The sequence below is a fragment of the Erpetoichthys calabaricus genome, chromosome 10, assembly GCF_900747795.2.
Source record: "Erpetoichthys calabaricus chromosome 10, fErpCal1.3, whole genome shotgun sequence".
Taxonomy (NCBI): domain Eukaryota; kingdom Metazoa; phylum Chordata; class Cladistia; order Polypteriformes; family Polypteridae; genus Erpetoichthys; species Erpetoichthys calabaricus.
This window is the reverse complement of record NC_041403.2, coordinates 167,583,334-167,608,897: the sequence shown is the minus strand read 5'-3', so window position 1 is coordinate 167,608,897 and position 25,564 is coordinate 167,583,334. Positions and strand designations below refer to the sequence as shown.

Genomic DNA, 25,564 nt, shown 5'->3' with positions numbered 1-25,564 from the left:
AATGTAGGCTTATTCCTCAGAAGACGACGTGCTTCGCTTTTTCAATATGTCACTCACACTTTTCTTTCCACCTCAATGTCTACCTAATTCTCTGCATGAAATGTCCTGACGCTGCACTCTTATGTGGGAGAAACTGGACAAACACTCCGCCAGAGAATGAATTTACACAGGTGACACATTAAACGTGGCAACACAGATGGTTCCTGTAGCGGCCCACTTCAACAGCCATGGACACTGTGAGAGGGACTTTAAAGTCACAGGGCTTATGGGCAACTTCAGAACACAGCAAGAGAGAAAAGAATGGGAAGTTAAACTCATGCTAAAACTGAACACATTACAACATGGTTTGAATAGAGACATGGGTCTTATGGCCAGATACGAGGACAGAACCTGACTACAGATCCACATTGTTTTGAAAAACTCATTTGAAACTTCTAAAGACCTTGTTGGACAGTTATCTTATCCACAGATCTTGACCATATATTGTTCTTCTCTCTTGTTAAATGAACCCTAGCCTGAAGGAGTCTATTAATTTTTTACATTTAAGATTTCTCACTTAAAGATTTCCCAATGTTGTTTCCTGTCCTAGGGTGTATATAAACACAGGGAATTCCAGTTTCTGTATTCCATCTCGCCTGAAGAAGGGGCCTGAGTTGCCTCGAAATCTTACATATTGTAATCTTTGTAGTTAGCCAATAAAAGGGGTCATTTTGCTTGACTTTACTTTCCACCTCAATGAACAACAGCACAGTACCAAAGGAGGCCAGCCTCAGTCTCAGGTCACTGGATGGCGTCCATGTCTCGCAACCAGGAAGCACCAGGACTCTAAAGACTTGGACCTTCGTCCTTTTGCAGATATCGGCAGCGCCACCCCCATGCTCTCCCAGTCCGTCTGACTTCATAGGAAGAGTCACCAGAGCTATGAATGTCACCTCCGAGGTCAGTAAAGCTCTCAATGACGAGTTGACACTCTCTCCGCAGACAGACACACTGCTGACCGCTGTGCCCAAGAGGTCATTAAAGGCCTGGACCCTCACAAGCCCAGACACTCGGACCCCTCGCTCAGTCTCTCGAGAGCCCCGATCACAGCCCACTCCGACGAGTCCTTCAAACAGAAGGGTACTTTTTGAAAAGGGACAAACTACAATCACATTCGCACACTTCTGCAGGTATTTATCAACTCAACAGATTTCAAAAGAACCGAACAGTTTCCACAGATTACCTCTGAATGTACAGTAAGAACGAGGCCTCATTGGCAAGCAGATGAAGTCAAAAGAAAAAGGAATTTTTACACCGAGAAGCAGTTAATGCTTCTAATATGCAGCCATGATGTGAAGGTAACATGCATCTCTCTTGCATTCTGAACCACCTGCCAAAAATGAAAAATCTTTAAGGGAAAAAAAGTAGAAGTGTAACCACACAGTGCATGGAGGATTGTCTTACTATTCGGATTTGCCCAACGCAACACCACTGGAGCTGCTGGTCCCTCATTCCAGAAGAAAATGGAGCATAAACCCGTGTCTACAACAAGTACACACAATATTAGGTCAAAAGACATTGGAGCCATCATGGAAAGTTAACAAAACTATCACCAGTCCAGCTGTGATGTGGCATGTTGCTATTGTACTGTCGTAACAAGGCCAGTGGCAGACTGGCAAGCAACACGGGCTTTGGTGTTCTAAAGGAGCCAAGTCTTGTTTCATACTACGGGTTACCCACGATGCAGTTCCACTCATTTGGGCGTCAGACGCTCCTCTTTCAACAGTTGCTTCTTTTGGCCTGCACAAGATATCCCTTTGATCTGATAATTCCTCTACTTTTAACAATAATGGAGTAGCGAAGAACCCAGCCCAGTAACCATTCTGTCGCCTGGGGATCCTTGGTAACATCGCTGATGGTTTCTTGGAAACTTGTTACAGACATAAGCTCTGAAGAAAGGGGAAAGAAAAGAAAAAAAAACAATATTAGTGTACACTTCGTGACAACTTCATCAGCTTGTTAACACAAAATGCCTGCTGCTCCAAACAGCCAATCACATGGCTGTAGCTCAGTTTATACCGAGTTCACTACTCGTCAACAGAAGGTTCTACATAGAAATGGACGGTAAAAAGAGTCATTGGAGGAATCAGAAAAACAGACTCACTCAATGTTCAGTGCTGGCTCCCATTCTGTTCAACATCTACACTAACGACCAGACCAGCCTGTGTTCACCGACATTAGGAGGTCCATTTACGCAGATGATCTCTGCTTAGCCTCCCAGTCGGTTTCCTTACAAGATATCCAAAAGAGACGTACCAATGGCCTCAGCATCCTCTCAGAGTTTTACACTAAATGGTTCCTAAATGCCAACCCAGGGAAGACACAGGTCTGTACCTTCCGTCTTAAGAACAGACAAGCAAACAACTCTAGAGATCAGGTGGAATAACAAAGTATTGAAGGACACCAAACATCCTGTTTACTTAGGCATCACTCTGGATAGGACACTCTCTTTTAAAGAACACGTCCTTAAACTCAAAAAGAAGATATCCAGCAGGAATAATCTCCTTAGCAAACACCTCCTGGGGAGCAGACCCTAAGACCCTGCGATCAACGGCCATGGCACTCTGCTATTCAACACCAGTGTGGGCTAGGTCAACCCATGCCCACAAGGTTGACCCTGCATGCCGAGTCATCACCGGAACATTGTGAACAATGTGCCTTCCTGCTTTATACAGGCTGGCTGGGATTGCATCTCACCCCATATACGACGAGAAACAACAGTTCAAGCAACTGATTGGACTCCAGACACCCACTCCACCAGCACCAAGAAGTAAATCGCCGACTACCTTCTCGTCGGAGCCTCGCCACAGTGGAACCCCTCAATCCAAAGCAGTCCACAACACATGGGCTCAAGAGTTGGCAAGAGACTGACCGTAGCCCTCTACCTACTCCTCTAGAGCATCTACCCAATGGAACATCCCTCTCTAGGAGAGACTGGGTCAAAGGTGGGCAAAACAAGGGACAACACAATAAGCACTGAATGTCCCTGTGGTCAGCCCACCCAAACAATGGACCACATTTTCCGTGAATGTTCCCAAGACCCTACATGCACCGATGAAGATCTTAATGCTAATGACGCCACTCTTACCTGGATATGGCAGTGGCGTGGTAAGATATGGTAATGATGAACTCAGTTTATACAGTGGATTTATAAAATATTCAGACCATTTCACTTTTCACATTTTGTTCTGTTGCATCCTTGCGCTAAAATCATTTAGTTCACACAGTTTTTTCCCTCATCAAGCAGCACTCAAATGACAAAACGAAAAGTTATTTTAGAAAGACTCGAGGCTGTCATCGCTACCAAAGGTGCATCTAATAAAGACGGACTTGAAGGGGGTGAATATTTATGTGATCGATTATTATTTTGTGCTTTTAAGTTATAATTAACTTCCTTGGTGTTAACCCGAGCCTCTCTTGGGCTCGAAATTCTTTGATAAAACACTTAACCCGAGTGTCTTGTGTTAAACGGTTATAATCCCACGTACTCTCTCAACCCCAAAGACAGACTCAGGACTGTATTCTGTTGCCATCCATCCATTATCCAACCCGCTATATCCTAACTACAGGGTCATGGGGGTCTGCTGGAGCCAATTCCAGCCAACACAGGGCGCAAGGCAGGAAACAAACCCCTGGCAGGGCGCCAGCCCACCGCAGGGCACACGTGCGCACACACACCAAGCACACACTAGGGACAATTTAGAATCACCAATCCACCTAACCTGCATGTCTTTGGACTGTGGGAGGAAACCCACGCAGACACGGGGAGAACATGCAAACTCCATGCAGGGAGGACCCGGGAAGCGAACCAAGCTCTGCTAACTGTGAGGCAGCAGCTCTACCACTGCGCCGCCCACTGTTGCCATCCAGTGGATAAAATAATATCATGCTGCAAAAAAAATCATGAATAATTCTATGCATCATTCAATGCTCAAAACGTAGATTTACACGATAATGGACCATACACTATGAGAATCTGTGGTCTCGCAACAATTAAAGCTACGACAAGTTTAATTTCGAAGAAAGCACAATTCGGTCAGGTGTATATTTGTGATCACGGAGAAGCGATGCAACATAGAATCAAAAGAGTAGGTAACAAGTCCCACGAAAATAACAATCTCTTTAAATTGTATATCCGGATAACCAAACCCGAGTTTGGGCGAGCAGAGGGCAGAGCCCTCTAGTTTTATAAAAATTACTTTTCTGTTAACAGTTTTCTCAATGTTGTTAACTTCTAAAACAACAAACTGAATTCAGACAATCAAACTGCAGCATCTTATTCTGTTTTATTCACCTTGTAATGCTGACTTGTAATTTGTAAGAAATATGACTATGAACCGATAAGACGCATTTCAAGTTCCTGTTGACCGAACAAACAAAATGTTCACTACATTCCTCTGAAAGTAAAGCAAACCCAGCTGGGCCATTCTGGGCAGACACAATAAACGTACAGTAAAGACAATGAAATTCTGTGTGCTTAATTAAGCAAAAAAACCAGCAGCCACAGTATCATCCCACAACAGATTTTATGAACCACTGAGCTAAAGAGAAAAATAAATAAATAAATAAATAATAATAATAATAATACTACACTACAGGGCAGGGGCAGCCAAGAGCAGATACTGTCATCAAAATTCAGTTTATGAACTCGGCAATAATTTGCACTGCAGTTGACTTTGCCTTTTGAGGAATTTTGAATCTCCATTGGAAAACACAAACAAACAAATGCAGGAAGTCCTGGAATGTGTACAGTCAGCTTGATAAATGAAAAATTATTGGCCCACTTACCAAATGAGCACCCATTGGAGAAAAATTACATTCAAAAGGTTTGTTCAGAGACAGTTACCTTTGGGATCATTGTGAGTCAAAAGCTGGATGTCGTACTCCTTGGCAAAGGCGGTCAGATCAGGTGGCATCACACAGCAGGAGGCCAGGTTTACCTGATTACTGCTTGGCTTCACCTGAAATGTTCAATTAAAAAGCTGTAAGATGGCCTGAGCTCTTCCTGTCCCAATGGTTCAGCTCTTACAGGAAAGAGTGAACATTCACCATACAAAAGTTCAAGATACTGTCGTTTAAAAACTGTATTTTCTAAAACTGTGCAGTAAAGTATCAGAGTTTAAATTACATTTAAGTGAAAGCGAGGATATGGACTGGCTGGCACTTGGGCTGAGTTGGACGGAGCTTTACCCAGCTGGGGTACCTTTATAATGGATGGTCCTAAAGGAAGGATGGGCTTCCTGCACAGGACGGATAACAATGTGCTCAATAAAGAGGAAAAAAGCTCAACTGTTTGTGCGTTATTAGTTTAGTCAGATTGTGTTGGTCTAGAATTGTGACTTACAGATGAAGAGAAGACCACCCTATTAGTAGAAATCCAGAGGATTCACTTACTTTTTCTTGCAACTGTACAGGTCATAATGCAAACAAAATGAGGAAAAAATTAGAAGTGTGAGAGAAAATAAGGAGGTAATACAGTTATGGCACATGAAGTGTTTTGGTATGCTTTGCACTTTTACAAAAATATACCATCTGTCTTAGAAATAGGAGAAGGACAGACACTGATGCAATGGTTGGGTAAAGAGATGCCATGTTCTAGGTGGCAGGTTAAGAAATTGACTGATGTCATGCATACAATAGGACTTGACAGTTGTCACTATAAAACTTGTCACTTCCATTAAAGGATAAAAGCTGAACTTAAATATTGAGAAGGACAAGAATGTAGTGGAATGAGACTTTTATTTGGGTATGTAAGCTGCTGAGCCAATCAGAGTACATGTCAGATGATATGTAAATTTTCATTAAGAACTGTCAGGCAAACTCGCTTGTCGATAAATACGGGCCTCTGTCTTTAGTCTGCTGTAACGGGGTGCTCTCCCTCTTCCTGGAGAGAAATTAAAGACACATGAACAAGCTTCATCCTGTCTGACTTCGGACTCAAAGAGGTCCCAGGGAAACTAATTTCTTCCACAGAAGGCTTTATAAAAATGTCCTACACCTCAAAAGTTCACAATGCCAATGAAATCTATCACAAAGAGGCAAATGAATGAATGCCACCAAGTAGAGAATGAAAGCTAACTCTGCTGCAGCCATATGGTGATCACCAAGAACAAAATTGTACTTAATGAATAAATAATGTTCAACATGTTCACGTAGGAGAAAAAGAGATTCTTTACTTGTGCCCAGGTATGGAGCTGTTCCAGCAAGGTCTTGTCCAAATCGGACGTGCCGATAGCAGCAATCTTTTGGCTCTGAACAAGCAACTCCAAAACTTCCCAGAAAGGCTTCAGGTGATCCAAGGTGATGCCAATTCCATCATCAAGGGGAGGGGGCACAATGATCACAGAGTCAAGCTGAGACACCCCAAGGGTGGCACAAGCTGGAAGAGGAACAAAATGGAAGGTGTCAACCAGCTTCTAAAACAGGGGTCGCCAAGTCCAGTCCTGGAGGACCACCGTGGCTGCAGGTTTTCATTCTAACTCTTTTTTTAATGAGTGCCCCATTTGTGTTGCTAATCAACTTCTTGTGAATTTATTTTAATTGATTTGCTTTTTTAAGATTTGTTCCCCTGAATTGCTTCATCGTTCCTCTGAGTTGCTTCATTTCTTTCCTTAAATGGCACCCAAACAGAAATGAAATGTGAAGTGAGTGAGCCAACAGAAGACCACCTAACTGAGGGCCTCAAACTCCAACCAATTTCACTCCAATCAGCTGCTTAATGAGGTGCCGATTCTTGTCGTTAATGAAACCAATTCTTTAATTTCGTGGCTCTCGTTGTGCATTAGCAGACATTTCCAAAATTGTTGCTTTTCTTTTTCTAAGAGCACTGGGGACCTGAGAAGATCGACATTACTGAGACCTTCATCGTTCTTTACTTTCAGATATTGTATGATGGCCACCAATTGTTTTGGCTCATTTTGTGTCTAATTATTGTTTGGCTGCAAATTAAGGGGTTTGAGTTTTCAACAGCAAGTCAGTTAAAATGAGTTAAAAAGAAGTGAATTAGCAGCAAAAACAGGTCACTCATTAAGAAAAGGGTTAGAATGAAAACCTGCAGCCACGGCGGTCCTCCAGGACCGGACTTGGCAACCCGTTCTAAAACATGACAACAAGTGAAAAATTAGATGCACAGAATCCAATGTGTCCAAAATCATTACAGTGATATGAACATTTAGAATACTTACCAGTGATTTAAATTAAAATACAACACAGTAGAAAGATACTCTTAGGTTCTTAAATATTTGGTCAGTGACACAACTTTCATCAGTACATCACCACAATGAAACTGAAATGAAGCAATCAAGATGTGACTGAAAATGTGGTATGAGCGGTTTAGGAATGACCGCCATTTTTTGTCAATACTTGGTTGAAAATTAGGCTTAGGGCTCCACATGCACTTCAGAACAGGTCATCCACCTGAACCTCAGCATGTTTGGGCCCGGCCAGGACTTGGATGGAAGACCATCTAGGAAAAGCTTGGGTCGCCCCTGGAGGTCAGCAGGGGGCCGCTTATCCTGTGCTCTGTATGTGGATCCCAATACCCCAGTGCAGTGATGGGCACACTGTGCTGTAAAGATGGTGCTGTGCTTCGGATGAAGACGTAAACCTGAGGTCCCAATTCTCTGTGGTCATAAAAGATCCTTGGGCATCATTCTAAAAGAGTAGGGTTTATCCTGATGTCCTGGATAAATTGCCCATTACAGCCTCATCCATTCTTGGCGGCGGGCCACTCGGGGTGCAAGGGGTCTACACAAAATTAAAACTGCTTCTTTCATTCACTGAGAAATAAAATCGCCAAGAATTTGTTAAAATTAAGCTCTAGGGTATAAATGAACACACCAGAGAACAGCCATTCGCTAAGCAAACGTCTGCATTTTTCCCACCTTTACCCTGAATGTCACCTTTTGCCATATGTCGGGCAGTGTCACTGCTATCGGGAAGGTCTTTCTCATCTTTACTAGAATGATCAGGGTGAAGAGTCACATTGTTAAACATCCAGTCACTGGGTAAGCCGGCCTTAATCTTAATGAGGCAATTTCCCTGTTGAATTACATCGATTCACAGCTAACAACAAACACAATTCCCACTCCAAATGTAATTGACTGTCATGGTAACGTGACTATTACTTTCTATACTCCTCAGAGGTCATTTTGTGCAACTCTTAAAGCCAAACATTGCCTACTCATAGCAATACCCACCCAGGACGAACTGCATGCACCCCAGTAGAAGAAAACCACAAATCCATTGATAGGAACATAGCAGCAGTGAGCGCAAAAATCTGGTTAAGATATCCATATTATAATAATTCTTTACATTTATAGAGCGCTTTTCTCACATTTAAAGTGCTTCAAGGAGTGGGGAGCCACTTCAACCACCATTAATGTGTAGCATCCACCCGAGTCAAGTCAAGTCAAGAGTATTTATTGTCATTTCATCCATATACAGTAGTACAGCATACAGTGAAACGAGGACCATGGACCAGGACCATGGTGCTACATAAAACACAGGACAATGAAGAATCCATGACACATAACATAAAGACACATAATATATAACAAGGTGCATATGTGAGTCAAATGTGCAAACATGTCCAACACTGCAGAACAGAACACATATGTCAGATATCAGACCGGTCCAGGAGTGTTCAGGAGTCTGACTGCTTGGGGGAAGAAACTGCTCCACATTCTGGAGGTGAGGGCCTGAATGCTTCCCAACGGCAGGAGTGCAAACAGTGAATGTGAGGGGTGTGTTGGTCATTCACAATGTTGCCGGCTTTGCGGATGCAGCATGGGGTGTAAATGTCCATGATGGAGGGAAGAGAGACACCGATTATCTTCTCAGCTGTCTTCATTATCTGCTGTAGGGCTCTGCGATCCCTGACTGTGCAATCTCCAAACCAGACAGTGATGCAGTTGCTCAGGATGCTCTCTATGGTTCCTCTGTAGAATGTTGTTAGAGTAGCTGGTGGAAGATGGGCTTTCCTCAGCCTACGCAGGAAGTAGAGCCGCTGCTGGGCTTTTTTGGCTAAAGAGCTGGTGTTTGTGGGACCAGGTGAGGTTCTCTGCCAGGTGGACACCCAGGAATGATTTGATGGCAGCCATTTTTACGCCAGTATGCTCACCAGAAATTAGCTGTTAGGTGGTGACAGAGTGACAGTTCGGGACAGGGGATGATTAAGGGGCCAGAATGACTAGGCCAATGACGGGCAATTTAGCCTGGACATCAGGATACACGCTACTCTTTACAAAGGCCCAGGGATCTTTTATAACTACAGAGAGTTAGGACTTTGGTTTTATGTCATCCAGAGGACGGAGCCATTTTTACAGGACAGAATCCCAGGGACTGCACTTGGGGGGGGGCATTGGGAGCCACGTTCAGACCACAGGGTAAGCGCCCACTAGTGGCTTTGCCAACATCTCTTCCAGCGGCAACCCAACGTTTCCTAGAGGGTCTCCCTGCTGATTAGGGAATACAACTTATTATCCATCCATCCATTTTCCAACCCGCTGAATCTGAACACAGGGTCACGGGGGTCTGCTGGAGCCAATCCCAGCCACCGCTGGGCACAAGGCAGGAACTAATCCTGGGCAGGGTGCCAACCCACCGCAGACAACTTATTATGATTTTGATAATTAAGCATTTAAAAGAATAAAAGGTGAAGCTATACAATTTTATAAGGACAAAAACACCTCATAACAGAAAAGAGTATTCAATTCAAGAAAACTTTTTTTTTGTTCTTTATTTCGCCTTATACAATTTCTTGTATTAGGAATTTCGTAGTTTTCGCATACCCCTTGAGGTCAGAGCGCAGGGTCAGCCATTGTACAGCACCCCTGGAGCAATTACAGGTTAAGGGCCTTGCTCAAGGGCCCAGCAGAGCAGTGTCCTTTTGGCAGTGGCGGGGATTCGAACCGGCAACCTTCGGGATACCAGCACAGCTCCTTAGCCTCAGAGCCACCACTCCGCCCTAGTAGAGAAAGCAGTAGAGAAAGCAGAACCCTTTTTTGATACGCATCAGCAAGTTTGGGTTTGAAATTTCGTTGTTTTCACCAGAATTAAAGCCACTGAGCGGAAACTTTGGAAAGACAAGCAGACTTCTTTCACCTCTGAACCAAAGGCTGGGCCCGATGTCGTACTACAATTAGTAAAAGCTTACCTAGTTCCACTGCACTTCTAATGGATGAAGCATCAGATCCAGTAAGAAAAAGCTTCACTATAAAGTAAAACATGATGCTAGTCAATTTATGAAGATGTAAAGACTGACCAAATAAAAAAGATGGAAGATACCCCCAGTGTGCACTTACCAGACACCTTCAGCTCTTCTCTCTCTTCAGGAGTGATCACCTCTGCCGCTTGGGGCATGGAACACTCTAGCGTGGCGTTTGCCAAAGCCTAAAAAACAACAACTTTACTTTAGACAAGCTGTACTCGAGCTATGAATTCATGAAAGAGGACTAGCCGCCTACATACAATATCTCAGAATGCAAATCGCACTAAAGGCATCATATCATGTATACTCTGCTAGTGTTCCCATAAACAAAGAAATAAAAACTATCATTTACAATTGCACCCGAAGGCACTAAAACTAAAAATTACTGTTAAAAATACCTTAAAAATAAATTACCACCCGTGAATTTCTAAAGCCCTGCACAGAAAGGGACAGCTCACAGCTTCTACCAGTTTAGCACTAAATGTTAAGTATACAATATAATCAAATTCTCAGTTACAGGATCTGTACAAAATTTTTTCAAAACCTGGCAGGATCTGATCAATATTATTTTAGAATAAGAGAAATAACTATTACCGCATTTAATTCCCTTCTCCATCTCTTATTTACATATATATTTATTTCTTCCTTTCTTTTGCTTATTGTTGTCTTATTAAAAAGCCCTAAGCAATTCTTCTTTAGCTAAGCTCTCCTTCTCAGGGGTGGGGTTTGATTTGTCTTCAATTTTGTTTGGTTATAAATTGATCTATTTGTATGGAATGACTACAATAAAAATTAATAAAAAAATAAATAAATAAAATAAATGTTAAGTATACAGTACAGGGGTGAGCAAATGTTGGTTTACAGCTGTTCGTATGGAAAAAGACATGCAGGTTATGATTATTACAATAGCTTTATTAACTTTAGTAACTCAAAAGAATGGCACAGTGCACTTGGGTCCAATCTCGTAAGTGCTCAAATGAGTGAATATGTTTCATGGGCTCACAACTGTAAACCTACTTTTGCCCACCCCTGTATATGACAGGAACACTTCTTCTTCTTCTCTTCTTTCAGCTGCTCCCGTTAGGGGTTGCCACAGCGGATCATCTTCTTCCATATCTTTGTCCTCTCCGTCTTGTTCTCTCACACCCATCACCTGCATGTCCTCCCTCACCACCTCCATAAACCTTCTCTTAGGCCTTCCTCTTCTCCTCTTCCCTGTCAGCTCTATCCTTAGCATCCTTCTCCCAATATACCCAGCATCTCTCCTCTGCACATGTCCAAACCAACGCAATCTCGCCTCTTTGACTTTGTCTCCCAACCATCCCACCTGAGCTGACCCTCTAATGAAAAAATAAATAAATAAATAAAATAAAAAAATACAGAAAAACAAAATAGATTCATAAATTAACTCACCAGTCCTTGATCTGGGCCGATTTTGGAAGACCACTCGTTCAGTGTGGCACGGATGCAGTCTTGCAGCTGAAAATAAAGCATAGCATTTTGTATCTTCCATACTGTAGGTATATTTCAACATATAACCTAAGAACACCAGCGGTGCTAAATCTAAAATCCCCAGACTGAAATCTTAGTACTCAATGCAGACCTCAGTATTATTGCCTGCAGTGCTCCATCTATTGGAATGCATTTTGTAATAACTGTAGTAATAGAATGCACTGCATTTGCCATTCCAACAGTTGGCACCTCACAAACATTTGTAGTGATGCATTTTATTACTACATATGTTTGCTGCGCCATTAGTTGGAATGACAAATGCAATGCATTTCTTCTTCTTCCTCTTTCGGCTGCTCCCGTTAGGGGTTGCCACAACAGATCATCTTTTTCCATCTCTTCCCGTCTTCTCCATCTTGTTCTGTTACACCCATCACCTGCATGTCCTCTCTCACCACATCCATAAACCTTTGCCTTAGGCCAGTGGTTCTCAATCTGTGGGGCGTGAAGTAACAAAAAGGGGGGGCGCGAAGTTGTGAAAAAAAGAAAACAAGAATCAAAAATATGAAAAATACATCTACTGAAATCAAAACAAATGAACTTAAACTACATTCTGATACTAGAAAAATAAATATAGAGTCAGATAAATGTCGATAAAGGTTAAGTAGGTATAATAAAATATGCATCTAGGAAATATCATTAATTAAAAAAGAACTAATTGGTATTAGTGGGCTCCTTTCAAAAAAAACGTTGCGGGGGGGGGGGGCGTGATTAAAACTGTTATGAAAACTCGGGTCACAAATACTTAAAGGTTGAGAAACGCTGGCTTAGGCTTTCCTCTTCTCCTCTTACATGGCAGCTCTATCCTTAGCACCCTTCGCTCATTATACCCAGCATCTCTCCTCTGCACATGTCCAAACCAACGCAATCTCGCCTCTCTGACTTTGTCTCCCAACCTGAGCGGACCCTCTAATGTCCTCATTTCTAATCCTATCCATCCTTGTCACACCCAATGCAAATCTTAGCATTTTTAACTCTGCCACCTCCAGCTCTGCCACCTGTGTCACCGTCTCCAGCCAATATGACACAACTGGTCTCACTACCGTCCTGTAGACCTTCCCTTTCACTCTTGCGGATACCCGTCTGTCACAAATTACTCCTGACACTCTTTTTCTCCACCCACTCCATCCTGCCTGCACTCTCTTCTTCACTTCTCTTCCACAATCCCCAATACTCTGTACTGCTGGTCCCAAGTATTTAAACTCATCCACCTTCGCCAACTCTACTCCCCTCATCCTCACGATTCCACTGACCTGCCTCTCATTTACACACATGGATTCTGTCTTGTTCCTAAGTACTATAAATGTTTGTGATATGCCACCTGTTGAAATGACAACAGCAACCAGATGGGCACACAGATAACTTCTTATGTTATTAAGGCGGATTAAAAAAAATGTGCCAAATAAGAGGAGACCACTCTGTCCATCAGCCTTCAATAATTTCAGGGTTAACTGCATTGACTCCCCATATCAATCTTGAGACAAATTAAGGAATACCTTCCCATCTATAGCCTTTTTGTATAAGAATATTAAAGTACCTTCAGGAGTCAAGTGTGAAGCCTGTCTTCATTACAATTTTGATTCAACTGGCCTACTCAAGGGACTTGAAATAGAAACCTAATTTAGATTCAGTTATAAAAAGGTACAGCAGCAGACATACAGTCATATGAAAAAGTTTGGGATCCCCTCTCAGTCTGCATAATAATTGACTCTCCTTTCAACAAAAAAAGTTAACAGTGGTATGTCTTTCATTTCCTAGGAGTACTGCGGTGTTTTCCGAACAAAGATTTTTAGTGACACAGTATTTAGTTGTATGAAATTAAATCAAATGTGAAAAACTGGCTGTGCACAAATGTGGGTCCCCTTGTCATTGTGCTGATTTGAATGCCTGTCACTGCTCAATGCTGATTGGTTGGATGAGCTCGTTAAGCCTTGAACTTCATAGACAGGTGTGTCCAATCATGAGATATAAAGGTATTTAAGGTGGTCAATTGCAAGTTGTGCTTCCTTCCCTTTGACTCTCCTCTGAAGAGTGACAGCATGGGATCCTCAAAGCAACTCTCCAAAGATCTGAAAACAAAGATTGTTGAGTCTCCTGGTTTAGGGGAAGGCTACAAAAAGCCATCTCAGAGGTTTAAACTGTCAATTTCAACTGTAAGGAATGGAATCAGGAAATGGAAGGCCACAGGCACAGTTGCTGTTAAACCCAGCAGGTCTGGCAGGCCAAGAAAAATACAGGAGTGGCATATGAGCAGGATTGTGAGAATGGTGACAGACAACCCACAGATCACCTCCAAAGACCTGCAAGAACATCTTGCTGCAGATGGTGTATCTGTACATCGTTCTACAATTCAGCGCAATTTGCACAAAGAACATCTGTATGGCAGGGTGATGAGAAAGAAGCCCTTTCTGCACTCCCACCACAAACAGAGTCACTTGTTGTATGCCAATACTCATTTAGACAAACCAGATTGATTTTGGAACAAAGTGCTTTGGACTGATGAGACAGAAATGGAGTTATTTGGTCAGAACAAAAAGCGCTTTGCATGGCGGAAGAAGAACACTGCATTCCAAGAAAAACACCTGCTACCTACTGTCACATTTGGTGGAGGTTCCATCACGCTGTGGGGCTGTGTGGCTAGTTCAGTGACTGGGGCCCTTGTTAAAGTCGGGGGTCTGATGAATTCAACCCAATATCAACAAATTCTTCAGGATAATGTTCAAGCATCAGTCACAAAGTTGGGTTGGATATTCCAACAAGACAATGACCCAAAACACTGTTCGGAATCTACAGAGGCATTCATGCAGAAGGAGAAGTACAATGTTCTGGAATGGCCGTCACAGTTCCCTGACTTGAATATCATCAAAAATCTATGGGATGATTTGAAGCAGGCTGTCCATGCTCGGCAGCCATCAAATTTAACTGAGCTGGAAAGATTTTGTATGGAAGAATGGTCAGAAATACCTCCATCCAGAATCCAGACACTCCTCAAAGGCTATAGGAGGACAGCGTCTACAGGCTGTTAGATTTACAAAAGGAGGCTCAACTAAGTATTGATGTCATATCTCTGTTGGGGTGCCCAAATGTATGTACCTGTCTCATGTTGTTATGATGCATATTGCATATTTTCTGTTAATCCAATACACTTAATGTCACTGCTGAAATCCTACTGTTCCCATAAGGCATGTCACATATTAAAAGGAAGTTCAGCCAATGAGAAACAAAAATCCAAAGAATTTAAGAGGGGTTCCCAAACTTTTTCATACGACTGTCCCTCCTGTGACAGCCGAGGAGTTCACTCCACCACAGCAGCCACAGATTCAGTCGCACACTGCACTTATTGAGAATGTTCTCAGCTTATCCATCATACAGTGGTTTGTACCCCCAATATCTTGTGATATTCTTACATAAAGTTAGGGCTTAACTTGAGTATTCATTCAGGACGTTTTACACTACCTTGCACTATGAAGGCATTGGCTTACACTCCTTATTTTATGCAACTATAGGCGGTGAGTCAAACAAAAAAAAAATGGAGTCAGATTCCTTGTTTGCACGCATCCTTGGTCAATAAATGTGACTCTGATAAGAATCGAACAAAACCATCAAATAATAATAATAATTCTTTGCATTTATATAGCGCTTTTCTCACTACTCAAAGCGCTCAGCAATTGCAGGTTAAGGGCCTTGCTCAAGGGCCCAACAGAGCAGAGTCCCTTTTTTTGGTATTTACGGGATTCGAACCGGCAACCATCTGATTGCCAGTGCAGATCCCTAGCCTCAGAGCCACCACTCCGCTGACAAAGATATTTAAAAAGTAACTTGCTCATTTAAAGCTACCATGGTAAGGTGGGCAGAAGTCATGAAAAGAGATCATTGAAAAACAACAGACGAATACTTTGGAACCCAAAATTTTCACTTTGGGGGTCCCAGTGGGTTTTTGTTTCCCGGTTGGCTACAGCTTGCACACCAGTGCCACCTGCAAGTGAACCATCGGATCACACTGAAGCCAGACCAGTAGACAACACAATGACCAGAGATTCACGTGTATCTACCGCTTATATAAAGAGGGGCATCGTATTGTCACGCTTGGGTCACAGAATTGCAAAGGAGATTGTTGAGACACTTCAAACAAACATGTCTCTTTCAGAAGTAAAACGAGCTCCGTGTGTAGTTAGTTCTCAATTAAAAGAATAGACAAACATCATAGGGGTGCACAACGGGAGCGGGACCCCCAACAGGAGCAGAGGATGTCTGGGGGAGGTGAGAGAAACAAAGCAATCGGCCAAGAGGACAGGTGCTGTTCAGGCTTTTCAGTATGTGAAGTGCCGCGCGAGAAGAACATCATGCAACAGAGCAGCAAGTAAGGAGCACAGAGGATGTAAATTGTATTTATTCACAATGTATCAGCGTTTAAGGGGGGGGGGTTTGGGAGGTGCGTCCGGGTCTTCTAGGGGTGCGTGCAGCCCACCTGTTTCACAGTATGCTTTTGCTAGGGGGTGGTGGGTGAGGTCTGATCAAGTGCAGCACAACCCACAGGAAAATCAAAGGGCTGTTATTTAACTCCTCCATTGTTGGCTTTTCTGCGTAACTTAAGCACTGTGAACTGTCCGCCTCGAACTATGACGAGGATTCAGACACGACAAGGTTCAGCTTTACAGGCCAGCAAGGCGTTACCGCAATTCTGGAGTCGGGTCAAAAAGAATAAACTCACAAGAGCAGAGGCATCGATAGAAAGGCAGTGTGGATGACAGCTAGCAAGAACAGCAGGATCAATGTTTTAAAAAGAGTTTGCTTCCTTTCCTTACCAAATTCTACAAACATACCCAGGCAACACCAGGTACTCTGGCTAGCTGCAACAAAACTTCAGGTCTACAGGACGGTGGCGAGACCAGCTGTGTTATATGGGCTGGAGATGGTGGCACAGGGGACAGAGCTGGAGGTGGCAGAGTTAAAGATGCTAAGATTGGCATTGGAAGTGATGAGGATGGACAGGATAAGGAATGAGGACATCAGAGGGTCACCTCGGGTGGGATGGTTGGGAGACAAAGTCAGAGAGGCGAGATTGTGTTGGTTTGGACATGTGCAGAGGAGAGATGCTGGGTACAATGAGCGAAGGGTGCTAAGGATAGAGCTGCCAGGTTAGAGGAGAAGAGGAAGGCCTAAGAGAAGGTTTATTATGGATGTGGTGAGGGAGGACATGCAGGTGATGGGGGTGACAGAGCAAGATGACGAGGATGATGATGATCTGCTGTGGCAATCCCTAATGGGAGCAGCTGAAAGAAGAACAACATCAGTGGCAAAATAGGAAAAAACGAAACTTGTGTAACACACTAATTACAGTTACTTCTGCACCACCAAAGAGAGCTGAACTATAAATTCTAAAAACCTACCGTTGGCAATTCACACAACTTCACTTGCTGTACTTCTTAAAATTCATTACTTTCAATCAGAATCTAAGAGCTAACCACTGATTACAATAGTACAAGTCGTGTTACAATCTCAATGTACTGGGGTAGCTGCATTTCATTATACAACCCCGTTTTCCAGAAAAGTTGGGAGAAAAAGAGATGAGGTACAAGTCATGTGAAGCCTTATTTATTTGAAAACTGAACAAAGACAAAAGAGAAATCTGTTATTGTTTTGTTTCAAAGGAAAAAAAAAATGACCTGGTGGAACATCTGGCATCTAATTAAGTTAATTGGCAACAGATGACGTGATTGGGTATAAAAAGAACATCTCAGAGAGAGGCGGAGTCTCCCAGAAGATAGGGAGGAGTTCACCACTCAGTGAAAGAAATTAGTGCAACAATTTACGAATAACATCCATCAACATAAAACTGCAAAGAATTTGGAATCTGTACAATCCTCTGTACGCAAGGGAGAAGGCCGAAAACAGATATGAGATGATTGTTGGGGACCTCAGGCAGCACTGCACTAGAAACAGGAATGGCAAACACTGAGGAGGCAGGAAAAAACAATTCAGAAAGACTTGGACCAAATTCAGAACTGGGCATACACTTGGAAAATCTAGTCTGATGTAGAAAAGTGCAAAGTGCTACACGCGGGCAAAAACAACACAAGATGGGAGGCACCGAGCTTACAGGAAGCAACCTCTGAAAAGGATTTAGGGGTTTATGTTGATGCAACATTTTCATCATCTCAGCAATGCACAGATGCGATTAAAAATAGCAAATAAAATGTTAGGTCCATAAATATTTGGACAGAGACAATTTTTTTTCTAATTTTGGTTCTGTACAGTACCACAATGAATTTGAAATGAAACAACTCCGATGCAGTTGAAGTGCAGACTTTCATCTTTAATTCAGTGGGGTGAACAAAACGATTGCATAAAAATGTGAAGCAACTAAAGCATTTTTTTAACCCAATCCCTTAATTTCAGGGGCTCAAAAGTAATTGGACAAATTAAACAACTGGAAATCAAATGTTCATTTCTAATACTTGGTTGAAAACCCTTTGCTGGCAATGACAGCCTGAAGTCTTGAACTCCTGGACATCACCAGATGTTGGGTTTCCTCCTTTTGAATGCTCTGCCAGGCCTTTACTGCAGCGGCTTTCAGTGCTGTTTGTTTGTGGGCCTTTCTGTCTGAAGTTTAGTCTTCAACAAGTGAAATGCCTGCTCAGTTGGGTTAAGATCAGGTGACTGACTTGGCCATTCAAGAATTGTCCACTTCTTTGCTTTAATAAACTCCTGGGTTGCTTTGGCTGTATGTTTTGGGTCATTGTCCATCTGTATCATGAATCAATTTGACTGCTGTATTTAGCTGGATTTGAGCAGACAGTATGTCTCTGAACACCTCAGAATTCATTCGGCTGCTTCTGTCCTGTGTCACATCATCAATAAACACTAGTGTCCCAGTGCCACTGGCAGCCATGCACGCCCAAGCCATCACACTGCCTCCCTCCACCGTGTTTTACAGATGATGTGGTATGCTTTGGATAATGAGCTGTTCCACGCCTTCTCCATACTTTTTTCTTGCCATCATTCTGGTAGAGGTTGATCTTGGTTTCATCTGTCCAAAGAATGTTTTTCTAGAACTGTGCTGGCTTTTTTAGATGTTCTTTAGCAGCAAAGTCCAATCTAGCCTTTCTATTCTTGAGGCTTATGAGTGTCTTGCACCTTACAGTGCACCCTCTGTATTTACTTTCATGCAGTCTTCTCTTTATGGTAGACTTGGATATCGATATGCCTGCCTACCCCCTGGAGAGTGTTGTTCACTTCGTTGGCTGTTGTGAAGGGGTTTCTCTTCACCATGGAAATGACTCTGCGATCATCCACCACTGTTGTCTTCCATGGACGTCCAGGTCTATTTGCATTGCCGAGTTCACCAGTGCTTGCTTTCTTTCTCAGGATGGACCAAACTGTTGATTTTGCCACTCGTAATATTGTAGCAATTTCTCGGATGGGTTTTTTCTGTTTTCACAGCTTAAGGATGGCTTCTTTCACCTGCATGGAGAGCTCCTTTGACCGCATGTTGTCTGTTCACAGCAAAATCTTCCACATGCAAGCACCACACCTCAAATCAACTCCAGGCCTTTTATCTGCTTAATTGATAAGGACATAACGACGGACTTGACCACACCTGCCCATGAAATAGCCTTTGAGTCAATTGTCCAATTACTTTATGGCCCCTGAAATGAAGGGATTGTGTTAAAAAAATGCTTTAGTTGCCTCACATTTTTATGCAATTGATTTGTTCACCCCACTGAATTGAAGCTGAAAGTCTGCACTTCAACTGCATCGGAGTTGTTTCATTTCAAATTCATTGTGGTAATGTACAGAACCAAAGTTAGAAAAAAGTTGTGTCTGTCCAAATATTTATGGACCTAACTGTAAATTAAGGGACATTATGCTCAGACTATTTAATACACTAAAGAGACCACATCTGGAGTACGGTGTACAGTTCTGACCACCGCGCTACAAGGAAGCCATAGCAGCATTTCAAGCTGCACAGAGAAGTCAAGCAAATTGACACCTTCTATTGGCTAACTAAAAGCTTTCAAGGCAGCCCAGGCCCCTTCTTCAGGCAATTTTATATACATAATATCAACATACAACGTTTCGAGTTTACAACATTCGCTCACATAAAAACTTGAGTGTTTCGCCATTAGTGTCATACTTACAGAATATGTGGGCGAACTCGTTTGGTTGCACACAGTGGAAAAATACACAGTAACGTGGTGTATGAGTGAGGGAGTTAGCAAACTAGTTTGGTCTGCGCGTGGAGGAAGTGTTCCGCTTGTGTTGCTTTGTTTGGTGAATTTTTTGGCCCTTATCATGGCTCCTAAACGAAAGTCACAGTCTTCAGATGGCAGTGCATCAAAGAAGAGGAAAACCATCACGGTGGAAGTGAAATCAGACATTGTAAAGAGATCAGAAGGAATAAAGGTAAGGAATTTTTTTACACTCATTTTTTTGTCATTTTTTTCTTGTTACTACAGTACAGTATATGTCCTTTTCCTTTTTCTGTGGCTTAGTTGTGTTTTTATGTTCTAGATTATGATTTTGCAAATGTGTTAGGATAGGTAAGTGACTTAGGGTAGGATGTGTTTGGACTTACACTAAAATTCAGGTTACATCACTATTGTAGGAACAGAACTGTGTCGCAACCTGAAGACCCCATGTGTGTGTGTGTGTATATATACACACACACACACACATTAGTGGGCTTTGCCCTCTGATCACTTCACTCGCCAACCCCTGGGTCTGCACTAGCCTCTTTGCAGCTCTGTTGCTTGTGTATGATTATATCGATGCACAATTTAAACAGATTTTAATTTTCATGGGAATTGTTACATACAGTATGCATCAATACGACGTATAACTACCCGTGACTAAAATTCATTTCTTTTTCTCTATTAAATAAAATGACTTTTTCAAATGTTGGTCTCTAATTTGTTAATTGTCTTTGCAAAATCTATTTTAATGGGAAACTTTTAACATTTTAATATGAATGGCATATCAAGATCTCCTTAGGTGTCTAATGTTATCCCCTGAAGATGGACACCATTACCTTTCTTGGACACATCCTTCTTTCTACAGTAATTTGGCCAGTGGAAGACCCGATGGTGTTAACGGTTGTAGATATTCTTTGTGATATTGTAAGTTGATGTTTTCATCTTCCACACCATCACCACCAACTGTTTCAGCAGAGTCTATTGATATGCATTTAACTAATTTGTCATGTAACCAATCGACATTTTTGGTGTTAATTTGTTTGACTTCATCGTTTCTCGGTGCTAGGATTGCCCGTGTACTCATTTTTATTGTTGATAACCCTTCGGGATGAAATTCTTCAATAAGATTTGGACATAATACGTCTTCTTTAATTGGGAACTTAAAGTGAGGAAAACGAAAAAATGTACAAGAGCTGAGAGTGCAGGAATTGTGAAGACAAAAGCATTCACACCAATGAGAGGTGAGAGGACTGTGAGCGTGGCTTGAGAGGAGGGTGAGACTTTCCAAAAAGTCTCGCCGAAGGATTTTTTTGATAGATAGATAGATACACGCACACCTTATTTGATTAAATAGTTTCAATAATGGGAGGTCACAATTGTTTTCATAGTTGCAGCAAGGAGCAGTAAAGTTACAAGGAGGGCATATTATGCCAGTATTAACAGGCACAGGCACTTATCATTCCTGTACAGTGTCACACACAAGTGCATGGGGAGCGGCTGAAGGGCCCGACGGGCGCCACAACAAGTCGTGCCGGGGAAAGTGGCGGGGTACTAACCTCTCTTTTCTTGTTCCCTCAGAAAGACCAAAGCGCCACCGCCATAAACAAACCCGGAAGTCTTCTACTACCACCAACTTCTGGGGTCCTTTCTAACCTCCGGTCCCCCAAAGATGACATCACTTTTCCCATCAACCATCACGACTTTCCCCATCATTTCCTGTTGCACCATTATAAATTGTCCAACCTCCTTTATTTTGATGTCTGTTGTACTTTGGTTGAAAACACTGACTTTTTTGCTTTGCTTTACAGTATGTGGGGCCTAAACACCCCCAAACCTTTATACTTGCTTGTGCTTTTTATTACAACAGCCAAGGTGTAAAGTGTTTAACCTGAGACCTGAAAAAGCCCCGACACTTAATACCCTCCAGATGTTTTCATGAAATATTCTGCTCCTCCACCAACTTACTTGGTCCTTTACACTGATGGCGAACAGAAGCCTGAGCAACAATCCTGTATCATAACTGCTCTTTGGCCCTCCAGCTACACAGGCTACGTAATCCTGGACAAAGATCGGATGCTGAAAGGGACTCGTCAGACACAGAGTTACACCAATAGGTCTGAAACCCAAGAGGCAAAAGAAAGGCCTGTGTGTTGAGTGTAAATCTGGCGAGGTAATGACAGACGAGCTCTTTAGCTTCACTTGTCATTTACACAAAGACAAAAAAAAAAAAACACTTTCCTCTCCATGGTGACCAGCAGAATCTTCATCCTCCCCTACAGTGTCGTTGCTGCGATTGTGCATGTCATTTTCCCGTAATGTAGGTTACACCTCCGTAGAGACAGCAATAGCAGTACTTTCCTGCCCAGTATTCTTGGGATGATAAGTAAGGAGTTAAGAATGTCTGCCTGTATGTAAGAATGTTCGGACATCACTTCTGAACAGTTCCAATGACTTACAGGAAATTTGGCATGTATATTTATTATGGCCCTAGTCAGACTATAGGCTACTTTTGGTGGTGGCTTTGAGAAATGTTGCTATGCGACGCATTATTTTCTTACACTTGAAGTACCAAATCAAGGATGCATACAAACACATTGTCATGAACGTTTAGAGATAAAGGCATACCTACTTAAAAAAGCAATGTAAGCATCAACTCAGTACTACCCTGAAGTGCAACTTAGACAGTGAAACATTTTCGTCATTCACGTTATGGGGAATAGAGTCAATATGTTTTGCTACTTCAGTTTTCCTTTTTTTTTATTCACTTTCAAATAATATGTCTTCTAGAAAGAGAAATAGTTTAAACTGAAGATGGGGCAATGCCAGAAAAAAGCATCTGATGCTGAATTCTGAAAGCCAAGAACAGAGAAATTACCATTTGGCTGCAAACGCGAGGAATGCTCAAGGAAGAGATGCAGAAAGCAGGTTTGTCAATCATTCATCCATCCATCCATTTCCAAACCCACTCTATCTTGAGAATGTTCATTTACCAATCATGTTGCTCAGAAGAACCCTTTGCAAATGGTACTAAACCAAGGTATACCCCTTCATTGCCATATAACAGAGGCTGAAATATTGATGGGCAACAGAACTGATGAAATCGCTTTCATACCAAGAAAATCCGATTCCCAAGAATTTTCCACAGTAAATGTCTGTCCTTTCCTGCTTGTGTCTGTTTTGCAATGAGCCTAAATAAATCACAAGGTCAGGCACTGAAAAGTGCAGGCATTGGTTTAAGAACAGATTGCTTGTCCCATAGGCTCTATTGTTGGCATAGAGCTGGACGGTCTGACATCCATAGCAGAGCAACGGGCACTCAGCAGGCTCCTATCAATTATGGAGAATCCACTACATCCATTAAACAGTGTCATCTCCAGACAGAGGAGCAGTTTCAGTGACAGACTGAGAAGATCATTCCTCCCCCAAACTATGCGACTCTTCAATTCCACCAGAGGGGGTAAACGTTGAACATTATTCAAGTTATTGTCTGTTTTTTTATCTGCATTTTTTATTACTCTTTAATTTAATATTTTTGCTGCTGGAATATGTGAATTTCCCCCTGGGATTAATAAAGTATCTATCTATCTATCTATCTATCTAGGCATCTTTATGTGGGCTACTCACGAGTCAGGTCAAACAGGTCTTTGCTTACTTAGAGCGGCAAGAAATAAAACAAAATTTGTTGTTTATAAAGAATCAATCGGTAATCTGACGTTCATATTAAAATAAGCGATTTTAATGTTTCTCTAAATATAAAATTGACAGTTTTGAATCTGTAATATACCCGTCCGAGACGGGTAACTCAGATCTAGAATATAACATACTCATCCCGGGTCAAGCTGGAATCGCCAGTTGCTCAGATCTTTGAGGATGTGTGAAGAAATCCAAAGTAACACTCACTGATTGAATGTGCAAACCCCACACATACAACGTCGAGGAATGGGGATATGAGCTCCCAACGATGGATCCGTGAGGCGACGGCGCTACCCACTGCGCCACCTGCTGCATTCTAAGGCGGTTATTGCATTTAAGTTTATTTAAAGTGAAAGTCCATAGCTCATCATTAATGACGTTGTGACGTTCCCAGGTTCACACCAGCTGCGATCTTTCGGTTACCACAAGTCCACACGGTAACATTTTAAAGCACCGGCTAAGTTCTGATGCCACCAGACGGCCGCTGGACACTCCGTCATGATTTACAGCACCGGGCGCGCAGATTACTCAGCATCACCTACGCCGGGCACGAACTGCCACATGCCTCGCCAGCAGTCTTTTGCGCGGTTACGGCGGACATTACCACCATGATAGCCCGCCTCTCGATTTTTCTCATTTTAAACCGCAATTTTAAATCTCCAAAGATCAGAATTCTCGACGAACACAAAGTAAGGATACCGCGACACCAGCCGTTCCGCTGCCCGTACCCCCCGCCACTTTACCTCTTCGCCCGGTGATGAAGGACATTTTTTCTTCTGTCGATTCCAGTTGACCAAGTTTCCTGTATGCATGTTGAGGACAGTCGCTTGGCTAAAAAGCCGTTGTGCTGCTGGATTCGTAGTTTCCATGTGTTTCGACGAACAGAAGCTGTCTAGAACTGCGTCTTCAGTGCAGGCGAAAAGCGTGTATGAAGACTTGTACGGGTGTGGGCGGGACAGGTACTACAAGCCAACTCTATTAGATTGACAGACGGCTGACCAATGCCTGTAGGCTTCCGGGCAGCCTCCTCGAAAGGCGGGTCTGAGCAGTCGTATTTGATGGACGGATAGTTTTACCATTTAGAAAGCAGCGTTACTAGCCAACAATTCCCGCCTACATTGAGGATTGGCTGTTTGTCACCACCCGCCATAATGATTTGACGCTGCCGAACACAAACGACGGACTGGATTTTCGGATGGAGCGTTTTTCTGTCACAAGTAATAGGCGTCTAACGTCAGGATGCGTCAGCAAAACGTAAGGAAAAAAAACTAAAGTGTTAACGTCTAATAAGATTTCAGCCATTCTGGCTCACAAACACCAAGACGTTTTGGAAAGTAGTCCGTTTGCCTAATTAGATATTTAACCAGTCGGGGTCACAGATATCTTAATCAGTGGTCTGCTTCTAATGCTGCTTGACATCAAGTAGGGAAATGGGATCTTCGGCATTGTAGTAAGGGTGTCATTCCGAAGTCCGATAAATAGCATTTACAAGTTAATTTTGCAAATCTGACCATTTTTAGGTTGCATAGAGCAACTTTTTATTCAGATCTTGCCAGCATTTATTACCAAGCCTTAGGGCTGTGAGGCAACAGCCTTAACTGCAATGTTACTACAGTGTTGTAGCGCTGGCGCCGAGTGCCAGTATGGATTCACTGCTCTTTACTTGGCTCTTTTAGGCAGTTTGCTGTCTTTAGAAGAACTGCTCGTTGTTGCTTCACTAGTTGGAATTCATATGCGGATTTGCAGGTTTGCCGTTTTTTGGAGACTCCCCTGAGGCTGGCTCTGAAGTTACACATTTAGATGATGGAACGCCAGTGCATAGTGATGGTGATTCATGCCCAGGCTGATGGAACTTGTCAGTGCCATTTACAAAGCCCTCCCTTCAAAGTCGCTGCCCCCCCATTTCTAACTCCTTGAA

At 42.6% G+C, this 25,564-nt stretch overlaps 1 protein-coding gene across 1 annotated transcript; it reads right to left on the bottom strand.

Annotated features, from left to right (window-relative positions):
- Positions 1-1,147: 1,147 nt before the first annotated feature.
- Positions 1,148-24,613, bottom strand: gclm (glutamate-cysteine ligase, modifier subunit). The gene is made up of 7 exons (XM_028812428.1): positions 24,390-24,613; positions 11,663-11,728; positions 10,344-10,431; positions 10,196-10,252; positions 6,216-6,418; positions 4,886-5,000; positions 1,148-1,928 (listed from the first exon to the last, which is right to left on the bottom strand). Exons 1-7 carry the CDS (start codon positions 24,513-24,515, stop codon positions 1,759-1,761), a joined length of 825 nt encoding a protein of 274 aa, XP_028668261.1. The 5' UTR covers positions 24,516-24,613; the 3' UTR covers positions 1,148-1,758.
- Between the last annotated feature and the right edge of the window lie 951 nt (positions 24,614-25,564).

What these genes read in the sequence shown, in the direction of transcription:
- gclm (XM_028812428.1), bottom strand. Translation starts at nt 24,515, where the DNA reads ATGGAAACTACGAATCCAGCAGCACAACGGCTTTTTAGCCAAGCGACT. An exon ending in CTTCATCACCGGGCGAAGAG is followed by an intron (nt 11,729 to 24,389) that starts GTAAAGTGGCGG and finishes CTTTATTTTCAG; the next exon opens with CTGCAAGACTGCATCCGTGC. An exon ending in GACTCACAATGATCCCAAAG is followed by an intron (nt 1,929 to 4,885) that starts GTAACTGTCTCT and finishes CCCTTTCTTCAG; the next exon opens with AGCTTATGTCTGTAACAAGT.